The sequence below is a fragment of the Squalius cephalus genome (assembly GCF_949319135.1).
Source record: "Squalius cephalus genome assembly, chromosome: 21".
NCBI classification, from domain to species: Eukaryota; Metazoa; Chordata; class Actinopteri; order Cypriniformes; family Leuciscidae; genus Squalius; species Squalius cephalus.
The window spans coordinates 32,546,575-32,561,206 of NC_137142.1; the positions used below are offsets into that span (position 1 = coordinate 32,546,575).

Genomic DNA, 14,632 nt, shown 5'->3' on the forward strand with positions numbered 1-14,632 from the left:
ATGTAAATTCTAGGGTTGGTGATGTCACTAACCCGGGAGGAATGTGGTGTAGTCTCTACCAGCCGTTTGTTGTAGTCCTTAAAAAGCAAATATCTCCCTTTGCTTTGAACTTTGAGCGTTGTAACTTTGCAGAAGTTGTTTATGCTCAAACAGCAACATTACACACTAACTAAAGTTAGAAAAGTGAAATCATAATCAACCACCCTTTTAAGTGAACGTAAACATTTGGGAGGAAAAATCTGATGTGTAACATTTTATTAAATCTGTGCATTTGCTCTTAATATAATAAACCTGCTGCTTTTAATGTTGATCAAACAACAAAAGAAAAGAGGGAATCACTCACTGCTCTTGACTGAATAACATTTTTATAGCTTTTATTAAAATCAGTTTATTTATTTTTTGTATTATTTCTCACTTGAATGCTTCTGTTCAATAGAATTGGAGGAAAATATGCATCATGATGCATTGAGAATCGCTTTACAATCGAATCGTTGCCCTCTGAATCATAATCGTCGTGAGGCAAGTGAAGATTCACTCCTCTATTTATAGGTGCACTTGTTAAGCTACAAAGTCATTAGTTTAGTTCCCATAGTCTATCACCTCTGAATGCCCTGTGAGATCTTTTGTCGATGGCCGGTGACCGATCATATGGGAGTGGTTTTGTAACAGCATGGCATTTATTTCTCTCCTGGCACAATGATGTACTTCCTTTTTCTGTGCTAGTCACAGGAAAGCGACGGCATGTGGAGAAGTCATTTGTTATTGTATGTCTGTCGTGACTCACCACTGAGTGACCTGGAGTTCATGACGACAAATCAATGGCTGTGGTTAACAATCTGTTGTATTCTATAGCTGTGACTGACCTGTGTGATCTCATACTGTGATCTGTGTGAAAACAACAGTAACTGGAAATGAGCTGGTCTTGGACCGACACCTGTTGCTCTCCCTCAACAAAATGACTTTGTAGTTCATCGAGTAACAACTGCTCATGGAATAGTGCATTATTGCATTATTTTGTTCTACATTTGTGTTTGGGTTTTTGCCAAACACTTTATCACAGCACATATAAGTGTTTAAAGACTAATCTTATAAAACCTGTAAAGAGCTTGTACTATAATTTTATATTAAATATATATATATTTATATTTCTAAGTTCTGTTTTTTTTATGCTTTTGTCTTTTTTCATAGGTTTAATTTATTTTTATTTAACTAGAAATTTTAGAAATTTGTCTTCTTATTTCAGTAAGTTGGCAAGGCAACATTTCTAATTTTTGTTTAGTTTAAGTTTTTCATCTAATATTTATTTTATTTTATTTTATTTTATTTTATTTCAGCTTTATATCAGTTAACATGTTTCAAACTAAAACAATTTAAGAAAAAAATTATATATTTTTCTTACTTGCTTTATTTTCTTTTTTATTTTATTTACTATATTTATATATATGTATATGTATATATGTTTAAAAAAAAAATATATATATATATTTATTTTACTTTATTTAAGAAGGTTCCTTGATTCCTTCATCATGACATCAGGCCTAGACAAGAAAAAGCCTTAAAGTTTGCCTAAAATAGTGTTGCCTGTTTTAGCTCTAATGCAGTTACTGCAATAGTTACTGGAATAGTTAAATTATTATTTAAAAAACAAAATCTTTGCTTCACAGGTACATTTACAATAATGACAGTGTGGGTTATTTATTGTTTGTTAAACCCTTGAAGTCCAAATAAGTATTTACTTATTTGTATATTATAAGTTCTCATTCGGTGCATCGAGACAGTAATGCATTGCAGGAGGTTATTCAGTAAATGAGTTGGAAAACATGTTGTTTTATGCTTGGGTTGAGTATAACTGCTGAGTTCGCTTTTCTGACCATAATCCAAGGGTTCCTTCAGCAAACCGAGGGCAAGGATTGAAAAACTTCAGGACCAGTAAAAAAACAGAAAGCTATTATGTGAACTAGATGACCAGAAGTGGCTTATCGCAGTGACTGGGCAGGATTTAGTTCTTCTTTTGGGTTTATTTTTCTTTCTAGCATCTATTTAACCCTTATTGTGTTGATTCTCATGCATGGTCAACAGAAATGTGCACATAATAGGAAATGCAAATCCAGTTTAGTAGATAAACATGCAAGTATTTCAATATTTAAAAACCAGAAACCATTTACATGCAGAAATGAGTTGCATGCACCCTAAATACCCTAAACTGCCCATGTGTACTTCTCAGGGCCCCTAGAACGAATCACTTCTTGTTTCGAGATGTGCAGATGCAGTTTTTCCACATTTTTCACTGACTCAGTTTTAGTGTAAGTGTCAGAATGTCTGATCTTATGGAAACAGAAGTGGCAAATTTACGCAACCAGCACATCGGTGTGTCACATGCGTCATGTGTTAACCTCCCGATATCCTCATGCTCACTGCTCACGAATCCACAAAAAAAACAGCTTCTCTTTTTCATCCAGCCTTTGTTTTGTTTTTACCCTTGATTTCATATAAAAGGTTTTTCATTCCTGCAATGCTAAACAATATTTTCATAATACTTTTTTTTTTTTTTTTTTTGAGAACCAATTATGTAATTTTTCAAAGTTTTGGGCACTACTAGAATAGGTTTACATGCTTGAATGTTCAAAAAACACATTATTTTTCACATATTGTACAGCTCCTCTCTTGCCAGTCTGTCAGTAACGCTCTGTTTAGTTCCTGTCTCTATGAAGCCCCTCCTTCTGAAAGCACACTGTGCTCTGATTGGTCGGCTGGAGCAGTGTGTTGTGATTGGTCAAGCGCTTCGAGTGTGTTTGGGAAATGTCCCGCCCCTTTCCATAACCGCCAGTTTAACACACTACTAACTAACTCAACCAGGCCCCGCCCCTTTATTCTGCGTATGAATTATTTAAATGAGGAATATGTGACGTGTTCGTTCCCGGAAGAAACTCAAGATTACACTGGAGGCGTTTCAGGGAGTTCGTAAACAGTGACACTGATATAGAGAATAACTCAAAGAGGGACTTTGCAGACCTTTTCAATGCTCAAACAGCAACATTACACAATAAATAAAGTTGAAAATGTAAAAAAAGCATAATAGGAGCCCTTTAAGACCCGTACTAAACCAGCTTGGACAAGCATGGAGATTCAGACTGGTCTATGCTAGACATTTGACAATACAATGATTAAAAAAAATGTGTGTGTGTGTTTCAGATTCACAGCATCACCACAGAGGCCGCAGTGACACTGCAGGTGTTCAACACCACATACAGTGTGGAGGTCGTGGCCTGCACTCAGAGCGGCTGTGGGACCAAAAGGTCACGCTTTATCTTCGTACCAAACACTGGTGAGCAGATGCACGAACATTCCTCTGGGTTTTACCATTAGTAGATGTAGTGAAACATTGCAATGGAGTGACACTGCAAAAAGAAAAAAGAAAAGTTAGTGATGTTTCCCTGTATTTGAAGTTTTTGGTTTTGCCTTTGCTGTGCTTTTTGTTTTGTTGTGTTTGTTTTACTGCTTTCTGGTGGAATTCAGCAGACAAATGTGTTTGTATAATGACCACTAAACTGTATAATGAACTATTTTCCCATGTAACATAGATCTATCAGTGATTAATCATTGAAAGATCACGATCTCGATTCACTGACCCAGAGAGAGCAGTTGTCATATTCAGGTTTTAAAGAGCTTGACAAACACTGGGATAAAAGTTAATAGTGCGGATATAAACACATACACATTAATGTACTAATGTATTAATAAACACATTAATGTCTACGGTAGCGATCAAAATCGAGCAAATCAGCTTTTAAAAGTAAGTTGATGCTTCAAATAAAGATTGTATCAACTAGAAAAATGCATTTCCGGAGGAACTGCAAAGTGTGCTTGCTCGGGTGCAGTGCACTAACGTTAGCAGGTAGTGGATAGATGCGAGATGCGAGAAAAAATGCGAGAATGCGAGAAAAAAGATGTCAAACTGTCTTTTATTTTCAAATTTAATTCCTCAATCAGTGCTGGACCGGCATTTTCTGTCTTCCGCTGAGCCCTGGCCGTAGACAGATCATATGTTTTACCCTGTCAATGCAGTGGTCTGCGTTGCGCTGATCTTATTCACACTATCGAGTGTAGGTGCAGCATTCTAACATTGAGTCATAATGAGCTGTTTGTGAAGAAATTATCCTCTTCCAAATTATGTCATTTTAATCACGAAATTGAAACATTAAAAAACAATTTGCTCTTTATGGTGTGCGAGTGATAGAGCGCGGCAGCAACGAACCATCAGCTTGCAGCGTAACAACATTGAATGCTCGGCCGAACAGGTGATCATAGCTGTACAGGGCGCCTTATTATTTTTCATCTCCATAAATATATCTAGTAGTAAAGCTAATGCAAGGGCTAGAAATCTATTAATCTTTTGCTGATACTTCCTTAGCTGTGTCTGAAACCGCTCACTCGTTCACTCATTCACTAATCCCTACATAGTGAATGGCAGTTGAGTGCACTACATCAGCAAAGAATTCGGACGCTGACATAATTATCACGCGCCAGAGAGCTCGGACAATTTGTCATAAACATTACCTACCCATCTTTAATATTTCCTTTTTTTGGCTGTATGAATTGTATGTAACAATTGTATGTATGTATTTTTCACGTTTATTGCGTTATTTGATTTAAAAAAAAGATAATAAAAACACTTGCTTGTCATATTTATTTACTTTTTACATTTATATGTGAAAATAAAAGAGAACAAAACACTACACAACACATTTGTTTATTCAAATATAGATATAACGGTATATATAAATATAAATAAATAACCAGGCGTCTGGTCTTATAAATGATTGTTTTCTAACTCGCATGCACCGTTGCCATGGTGACATTTTTGTTTATTTTTCATTCGCGCTCTATCACCTTATCGTGTTGGATTGTGGGAAATAGTGTCTCAGCAAGTGTACATCGTATGTACACTCGAATTCAGAGAGGATTGTGGGTAAAAGTAGTGAAGAATGTAGGGAATGATGTCGTTCACTCAGAATTCGGACACCACTACAAAATGGCCGACACCCTAAATAGTGCATTGTATAGTGGATAGGGAGCGATTTCAGACATAGCTCTTGTCATCATGGAGCAGTTCATGGTTGCATAGCAACGACAGACGCCACAGGAGAACAAGCGCTTGTGGAAAGGAGACAGTGGCGCGCTCGCGCTTTCCACTTGTTTTACACATTGATTGTTTGAGCATGTGACTGCGCGTTTCTCCTTGTTTTCTATTGTTATGCGCAGCATATTTCCCATGCGCACAAACACAGCCACAGACAATGAATTGTTTGTTCGGTTAGCGAAGAAGAGCATGATGTATTTTGTATAAAGTTTTTTTTTGTTTTTGTTATTAACTGCTTTGAGAACTGGAAATGCACAATTCATGCATACAAATCTGTATATATTAATACAGATGATGATTAAATTAGACCAATGCAAAAAACGAAATTCATGCCTGCATTTATTAAGACAAACCTAGTAAAAACGAATGCAGTGTATATACACTGACTTGGCAGCTCTGTGAAATGTAATACAACAGTGCCACCTACTGTCTAAATGCATTAACATTAAAAGTGTGAGGAAACTCTTGCATAGACATAGGTAAATGGGTTTGTCTATTAGCCTGAAATAAAAAAAATAAAAAATAAAGTCAGATCTTGTGCTTCCTCACATTGGAGTCTCAAGTTAATGTACAAAGTTTGGTTTCAATATGTGACAGCGTTCCTGAAATATTAACTACTTCCTGTTTTGGCGACTACGCCACTGATTTCGTTTGGCTGTGACGGGCAAACGCTTCCGAAAATAAAAAATCCTTCTAGTAACTTTTGTGAGGCTTGGTCCAAGGATCATGTACGTCCAGTTTCGTGAAGTTCGGACCAAATTTGTGACCTGTGAAACTTTAGTTTCGCTTTCTGTTCAATCCACTATGGCGGACAAACAACATGGACTCGTGATGTCATCTTCGCGAGCAACTTACACCGGTACTGACCGAACGTTTTAAAGTTGGAACGGTATCTCTGTCTCAAAGGGCCTAGGCGCAGGAGCTGGCCAAAATTTTTCTCCCGGGAATAATAATAATAATAATAATAAGAAGAAGAAAACTTAAGAAGAACAATAAGTGTGCTGCTTTCAGCAAGCACACTTAATTACATCATTACACCAGTTGGTGGTGATAAGTGACTGTTAAAACGTATTTGTCATTGAATCATTCATTCAAAAGATTCGTTCAAAAATGATTCATCCAGTACTGAAACAAGTGAGTCATTGAATCACTCATTCACATAAATTAACTAATAATTAATTCAAATTATATGTCCAAATATTTTTTAAATAGACAGCAGCAATTAACATTTTGTCAGAACCTCTAGAAATTAAATTACATGTTATTTTGTTTGTCTATTCAGAATCGTGGGAGAATCGTGACCTCTATTTTAAACAAAAAGTCTTGATTCTCAATTTATCCAGAATCGTCCAGCTCTAACGTAACAGATTTCCTCTGTGGATTTATTAATTCATATATATATGTATATATATATGTATATATATATATTTATATATTATTTTAATTTAAATAAAATATATATTCTTATTTATTTTAACTTTTTTTCCATTTATATGTTATTTTAAATGTTATATACACATACATTTTGTATATATATATATATATAATAAAAAAAAAATATATATATATACACATATATATATATATATATATACACACACACACACATACATTATATCTTTATATATATATATATATATATATATATATATACATACACACACACACACACACACACACACACACACACACACACACACACACACACACACACACACACACACACATTATATCTTTATATATGTGTGTGTGTGTGTGTGTGTGTTATTTCTTAAGAAGCTCCTGTAAATAATTACCAGCCTAAATATATTTTTGATATTTAAAAGCACTGCAGCAAACCTGAGTTAGTGCAAACAGCTTCTTTCTGGAAGGCATCCCACTGAACGATTATCTTGATTTTGTAAATTAATGCAGTAAATACATCCCTTGTTTCCCATAAGATACATTTCCAGTTGATCTTAAAATTAAAAACCTCTTTAAAAATGTAGTCGACTAAATAAAAATAGTCTCTCAGCGGCCAGGAGGGATATTTGTTCGGAAAGAATGCAGTTAAATCACTCTTGTGTGATCTCAACATTTTGGACAACAAAAGAGGGTCATGAGCAAAGGACACATCATCACCTGTTTGATGAACGAGTTTCCAGAGCAGCAAAACTCAAGAGAGGATCATATTAATATCACTATATTGTCCATTACAGTGTGGATGTCTAGTATTCTGCTGACCTTTTGTTAGAAGTACAGATAGTCTTATTGTTGTTTATGCTCTTGTTTATGAGATGGTGAAGTGCATACATGTGTGTTCTGCTTTCAGGATCTCTTGATTCTCCATCCTCGACGCCAGTTCCCAGTCGTTCCGACTCCGTGTACATTGTGCTTGGAGTGGTTTGCGGCTTCTGTCTGTTGTTGGTAGTGATGTTTGGCGTCTTGTGGCTGCGCAGTCACTCTTTTTTGCCGTAAGTTTCTTTGTCATTTCTCTTTTTTTTAATCTTTTATAGTCAACATGACATCAAAATCGACTCGGTTTACTTGAACACAATTTCCTGTTTTTATATTACATGATTTATTAGCACATGTTATTCCAAAGAAAAACCCTTTAAAATAACTTTTAACCTGACGTCATAATGTTAGCATCATAATAAAATAGCTGTTTAAAATGGAGGCTTGTTTCCGTCACAGAATTAGAAATAAAAAAGGGAACTGCGACTTGTTACCTCACAATTCTGACTTCTTTCCCTCGCAATTGTTTGTTTATGTCTTATAATTTGAATTTTGCAAACTTGCAATTGCAAGTTTATCTCTCAATATTCTGATCAAAAATAAAAAATATTGAAAAGGTGTTTTTTTTCTCAGAATTGTGAGAAGCCTGTGAATCTTATTTATTTTTTCTATTTATTTGGTCTGCATATGTTATTTAATTTACTTTACTTTTCTCTTTCCGTATGCATTTTTTTCTATTTATTCAGTTTGCATATGTTATTTCATTTACTTTACTTTTCACTGTCCATATGCATTTTTTTTCTGTTTATTCAGTTTGCATGTGTCATTTAATTTACTTTACTTTTCACTGTCCGTATGCATTTTTTTCTATTTATTCAGTTTGCATGTGTTGTTTCATTTACTTTACTTTTCACTGTCTGTATGCATTTTGTTTGCTTGTTATTGTGTTTTACCGAGCCAGTAGAATGTAATATGTTTCACTCTGTATTTCTTTGCTGTAATTGTTGCTAAATCTCACTGCTGTGCGATTTCAGACGTCTTTTCACTCTTAAGACCAAATCTGAAAAACAAGGGCTATTTTAGGAACCAGAGTTTGTTCATATTAATGTACTTGGGACAAGAAATGAAAGGCTTCAGGAAAGAAAAGTAGGGGGAAGGTTGCAGTGCTTGGTCTGTAAAAACAGCATGGCTTCTTAGTAAAACAAAATTATGGAGGACAGAGTTGGCCAAAGTAGTGCTATAAGCAAAGAGCTTCTAGTGAGACTAACAACATCCCGTTTTCATCATTCTCCGGAATACTTGAACAGCCTCCGGCTGACTTCACTGATAATGTGCAGTGGGGGTTGTGGTCGCTTTGCGGTTAAATATCCACTAAGTTATTAACCAAATGTTAACTATAAAAGGTCCTTTTTCAGGACTCCAGACTGCATCTAAAGTGACTGCAAATCTGAAGTCTAATCTGCATAGAAGACAGGAAAACCAGCATGTATTTGGACAAACAAGGGTTAATGAGAAGTAGCTGTTTGCTGTGAGTTCATCATTTGAGCTGTGTATTGCAGTATGTGAATAATGCTGGTAAAAATAACCACATTTCTTAGAGAATAATGAGATAAATGGAAATTGCATGTAAACGCGAGTTAAAAGGTTTGCTTGTAAACATCTTACTGTGATTAAGACCATACTCTGTTTAGGTAAAGGTCAACTTTCATAAGAGAGTTTTGTTGTAATTCATACTGAATTTTAAAATAATAATCATATATTATAGTCAGTTCATCCCATTTCAAGGTAGTGTCTGCTTTTTAAAAGGAGGCAAAATAAAGAAACTAGGAAGAAATGCTTCCGCTCAACACTAAAGTGCATTTCATTTCTATTGCATTTTAGGATCCTATGGCTTTTTAGTCTTTTATTTTGTTTGTAGCTCCTCCATTGCTGGCTTAGACCTGCATGAAGTTTTATAGTTTTTGCTGGTTAGTAGTACTGGTTTTGTACTGATATAGCTGGCTGATTTACATTATAGTCAACTAGCACTAGAAGTAGGTGGACCAAGGAGTTCCTGCTGGTTCAACAGATTTACTGCAACTTAATGTCAGCTTTTCAGCCTGAAACTTCATGAAATCCTAAATCTCAAAATTGCTAAGGGTTACAGTTAGTAATTAGTAATATGTTATGGGGAAATGTGTACATTGTGAGTCTAAATGAATGATTTTTATTTGTGTGCTGTGTATAACTGTATCACTGGCTCCCTCTACAGGTGTTTGTTTGGTGCTGATGACAAGCTCACTCCTAATGTTGAGTACAGACCTCAGAGATCCTACAACCGTTCAGTCATCGAAACTACACGTACGTCAAGCATTGCTAGCATTTTTCCAAAAAAAACTTGAAGATTTAAAATATTATAGATTGTAAAGTATTTCTTCTTTGTTTTAGTTGCCAGTCTGGGCATTAGCAGTGAGCTTCAGGCCAAACTCCAGGACGTGATGATCTTAAGGAACCTGCTGTCCATCGGTAAAGTCCTCGGAGAAGGTGAGAACGCAGTCTGGTGTTGTGTTGTGTTGTGTTGTGTTGTGTTGTGTTGTGTTGTGTTGCAGCTCATGTCAGATGCATTTATTGACCTAATGTCTCTTCTTTAGGTGAGTTTGGATCTGTGATGGAGGGGCATCTCATACAGCCTGATGGAACCTCTGAAAAAGTTGCTGTGAAAACCATGAAATGTAAGTGTTTGATTTCAAAAGTGCAAATAATTTTAGTTTGCATATTTTAGATTAAGATTATGAAGGTGGATACTTTTTACTTTTATTAAGTATTTAATTTAAAATTAGTTATTTTTTATTTTGAAAAATTACATTTACTTATAATTATTATTATTATTATTATTAAAATATTAAAGTTTTACATTTTTAATTTAAAATTATTTAGAAAAATGATTACATTTATAATATTACAATTAATATTTTATTTATTTATTATTACAAATTTTATTATAAACACTTTTATTGAACTGTAAAAAAATATTAATAATTGTTGTTATTTAAAAATATTAAGTTAAAGTATTACATATATATAATATTACACTTTATTATGTAGTATTACATAAATTATTAATAAGTATTACATTTATTATTATTAAAAAAATTAATTATAAAATTAATAATAAATGTAATACTTTTTTCAAAATATTTTTTATCATTATTATTATTATTATTATTAGAAAAATATTTAAAAAGAGTATTATATTTTTCATTCTTAATAATATTAGTTTTTTTGTCAAATTTAATTTAATATTTAACATTTATATTTTATTTATTAATTCTTACTATTTAAAAAATATTTTAAGTTAATTATTTTTTTTAAGTATTACATTTATTATTATAGTATTTTTTTTTTATCACATGTATTCATTTATTACTGTTTTTGTTATTACCATATTTGCAGAGATTCCCAGAGATTCTTTTGTATGTTTGTTTTTCATTTTTTACAGCAATAGATCTTTACAATGGTCTGCAAAGACACTAAACTTATATTTTATGTGAGATCTATATAACTAGAAGAGAATATGATATAAAATAATGAAATAAAGCATTAATTTCTGCCTCTTTCAGTGGATAACTTCTCCCAGAGAGAGATTGAAGAGTTTCTGAATGAAGCTGCTTGCATGAAGGATTTTCACCATCATAATGTCATCAGACTCTTGGGTAAGAAGCATGCCTGGCACCTGCGTTATTGAACACACTAGAAATATACACTCATTATTATCAAATAGAGTGAAAACATTCTGATATCAACATGCAAAGTGTTTAAATCCATAATATGTTCAGGTCCATGATATCAAAGCGTATATCCCTCATTCTTTATCTACTGCTATAATGCTGATTTGTTCACGTAGGTGTTTGTTTAGAAGTGGGTTCAGGACACTTTCCTAAACCAATGGTCGTGCTCCCCTTCATGAAGTACGGAGACTTGCATAGTTTCCTCCTGCGCTCACGTCTCGAGGAAGATCCTGTGGTGAGATGCCAAATAAGCAGCATTACTATTGGTCTCCATGCATGAACCAAACTGTGAAGTTATCATGGGTCTAACAGATGCTGTGTTGCATTTCCAGTTTCTCCCTACACAGATGCTCCTGAAGTTCATGATTGACATCGCTCTGGGAATGGAGTATCTCAGCAACAGAAACTTCCTACACCGGGACCTTGCGGCTCGCAACTGCATGTGTGTATCCTGAAACTTATAGTCACCTATTAACTGAAAAAAAATAAATAATAATTAAGCAGTTTTTGAACATTGATCATTATCAGAAATGTTTCCTGAGCATCAAATCATCATATTAGAATGATTTCTGAAGGATCATGTGACACTGAAGACTGGAGTAATGATGCTGAAAATTCAGCTTTGATCTCAGGAATAAATGACATCTTAACATATATTCACATAGAAAACAGTATATTATAAAATATTTCATAATATTACTGTTTTTACTGTATTTTTGATCAAATAAATGCAGCTTTGGTGAGCAGAAGACCTTAAATGCAATGCTAGGGATTTTATTACTGTTTATTTGAACTTTATAAGTTTCAGTGTTTGTTTCAAGCAATTCATTTATTTTTTCATCCAGGTTGCGAGATGACTTGAGCGTGTGTGTTGCGGATTTCGGCCTGTCAAAGAAAATCTACAGTGGGGACTATTACAGACAGGGCCGGATAGCCAAGATGCCTGTCAAATGGATCGCAGTGGAAAGCCTAGCTGACAGAGTCTTCACAGTGAAAAGTGATGTGGTAAGAACAGCCTCTTCATAACTCTGTTTTATTCAAATTCACCAGAGGATGTGTGATGTATTTATTATCTACAGCTGCTCATAACTTTTATAGTTCCTTTTATTTGACATAAACTACATTCATTTTTTTTAAATGGCTTTAAAAGAAGTCTCTTCTGTTCAGCAAGGGTGCATTTATTTGATCAAAAATACAGTAAAAACAGCAATATTCTGTAATATTATTACTATTTTAAGTAATGTATTTTATTTTAAAATGTAATTTATTCCTGTGATCAAAGCTGAATTTTCAGCATCATTACTCCAGTCTTCAGTGTCACATGATCCTTCAGAAATCATTCTAATTTGTGACCCTGGACCACAAAACCAGTCACATGGGTAATTTTTTTTTGATTTATACATCATATGAAAGCTGAATAAATAAGCTTTCCATTAATGTATGGTTTATGATATGACTATATTTGGCTGAGATAAAACTATTGAAAATCTGGAATCTGAGGGTGCAGAAATATCGAAACATTGATAAAATCTCCTTTAAAGTTGTTCATTTATGTTGGCGATTGTGCTGCATTCACTCACAAAAATAAATGTTTTATATGTTTACGGTAGGAAATGTACAAAATATCTTCATGGATCATGATCTTTACTTAATATCCTAATGATTTTTGGCATAAAAGAAAAATCGATCATTTTGACCCATACAATGTATTGTTGGCTATTGCCACAGATAAACCCGTGCGACTCGAGACTGGTTTTGTGATCCAGGGTCACATATGATAATTTATCAATGTTGGAAAACAGTTCATGCGGCTTCATATGTTTGTGGAAACGTGATAATTTATTCAGCATTATTTGATGAATAGAAAGTTCAAAAGAACAGCATTTATTTGAAGTAGAAATCTTTTGTAACATTATAAATGTCATTTTTGATCAATTTACTGCCTCCTTGCTAAATAAAAGTATAAAAATCTTACTGACCTTAAACTTCAAACTTTTGAACTGAAGTGTGTGCTACTTCAGTACAAGAAACGGCTGTTCATATGGCATATGACTTCTCATTGATAAGCTTTAGACCATAGTCAGGGTTTTTGAATGTTTGTTGATGTTCAGTTATTAATGTTTATTATCCCTTAATGTCCTGTTTAGTGGGCGTTTGGAGTGACCATGTGGGAAATAGCCACTCGAGGCATGACCCCATACCCTGGAGTACAAAACCATGAGATTTACGACTATCTCCTTGATGGAAACCGACTGAAACAACCCAATGACTGTCTTGATGAACTGTGAGTTTTAAAATGTCTGTGGACAAAACTACCTTTTTCCTGGACTAAACTTGTATCCAGTCCAAAACTGTTAGTTAACATGAAATCCTAATTGACCCCATTTACTTTTTTTAATATGCATTACTTACCGCATGTCATATTGTGCATAATTCATCAGTATATTATTCTAAAAGACGATAAAACGTTGTGCTTTATCAAAATATAATAATTTTATGCACCAGAAACAACTTTGCTTATATGTGACCCTGGATCACAAAACCAGTCACGAGTCGCACGGGTATATCTGTGGCAATAGCCAACAATACATTGTATGGGTCAAAATTATCAATTTTTCTTTTATGCCAAAAATCATTAGGATATTAAGTAAAGATCATGTTCCATGAAGATATTTAGCAAATTTCCTACCGTAAATATATAAAACATTTATTTTTGTGAGTGAATGCAGCACAATCACCAACATAAATGAACAACTTTAAAGGAGATTTTCTCAATGTTTCGATTTTTTTGCACCCTCAGATTCCAGATTTTCTAATAGTTGTATCTCGGCCAAATATTGTCCTATCCTAACAAACAAGCTTATTTATTCAGCTTTCATGTGATGTATAAATGCATGTGACTGGTTTTGTGGTCCAGGGTCACATATCTTATGCATGTTCCTTCACAGGTTAATTTATCTGTTAATTTCATGTAGTGTGTAGTAGAGCTGTTTGTGAATGTTAAAGGTCTGTAAAGTTTTAAAGATCAAGGATAAATAGAGTCTCCCAAAAGGACCCAAAATGAGTCGCCAGTAATTGTAATCTTACTTCCTGCTAAAACCTATGTAGGTTTGTACCAAATTTGCATAATGCCAGCCTGTGGTCCTCATTGGCTGCCCTCGAACAACGTCTACTTTGCCCCGCCCTCAAACACTGTAGTTTATCTGAGACTGGAAGAGTTTGGTTTCGTGTTGTTCATGTCGAGAAGATGCTTTTTTCCAAATCCACTTTGCATGAACTTCCAAAAGATGAAGATTCGTGCTTGAATTGATGCGCTAAAAAAACACCATTGTTACTCTTCATATCACCTGAGGAAGAGCTGAAATTCAGATATGGTAATAGGTTGGCGTTTCATTTTCAACACGCGCTGTAAGCGGTCGACCAATCACAACAGACTGGGCCGTTGGACCAATCAGAGCAGAGGAAGCTCTCAGAAAGAGGAGGGGTTTAAAGAGAGTTTCAGACACTG

General features: G+C 34.3%; 1 protein-coding gene across 1 annotated transcript in view; it reads left to right on the forward strand.

Annotated features, from left to right (window-relative positions):
* Window positions 1-14,632, forward strand: part of mertka (c-mer proto-oncogene tyrosine kinase a) — a 38,288-nt gene that overhangs the window by 22,197 nt on the left and 1,459 nt on the right. The window contains exons 9-18 of the mRNA XM_079855358.1: window positions 3,193-3,325; window positions 7,452-7,593; window positions 9,609-9,697; window positions 9,785-9,880; window positions 9,988-10,068; window positions 10,957-11,049; window positions 11,241-11,359; window positions 11,457-11,566; window positions 11,970-12,129; window positions 13,272-13,408. Coding sequence (XP_079711484.1) covers window positions 3,193-3,325; window positions 7,452-7,593; window positions 9,609-9,697; window positions 9,785-9,880; window positions 9,988-10,068; window positions 10,957-11,049; window positions 11,241-11,359; window positions 11,457-11,566; window positions 11,970-12,129; window positions 13,272-13,408 — 1,160 coding nt within the window. The remainder of the gene's footprint in view (window positions 1-3,192; window positions 3,326-7,451; window positions 7,594-9,608; window positions 9,698-9,784; window positions 9,881-9,987; window positions 10,069-10,956; window positions 11,050-11,240; window positions 11,360-11,456; window positions 11,567-11,969; window positions 12,130-13,271; window positions 13,409-14,632) is intronic.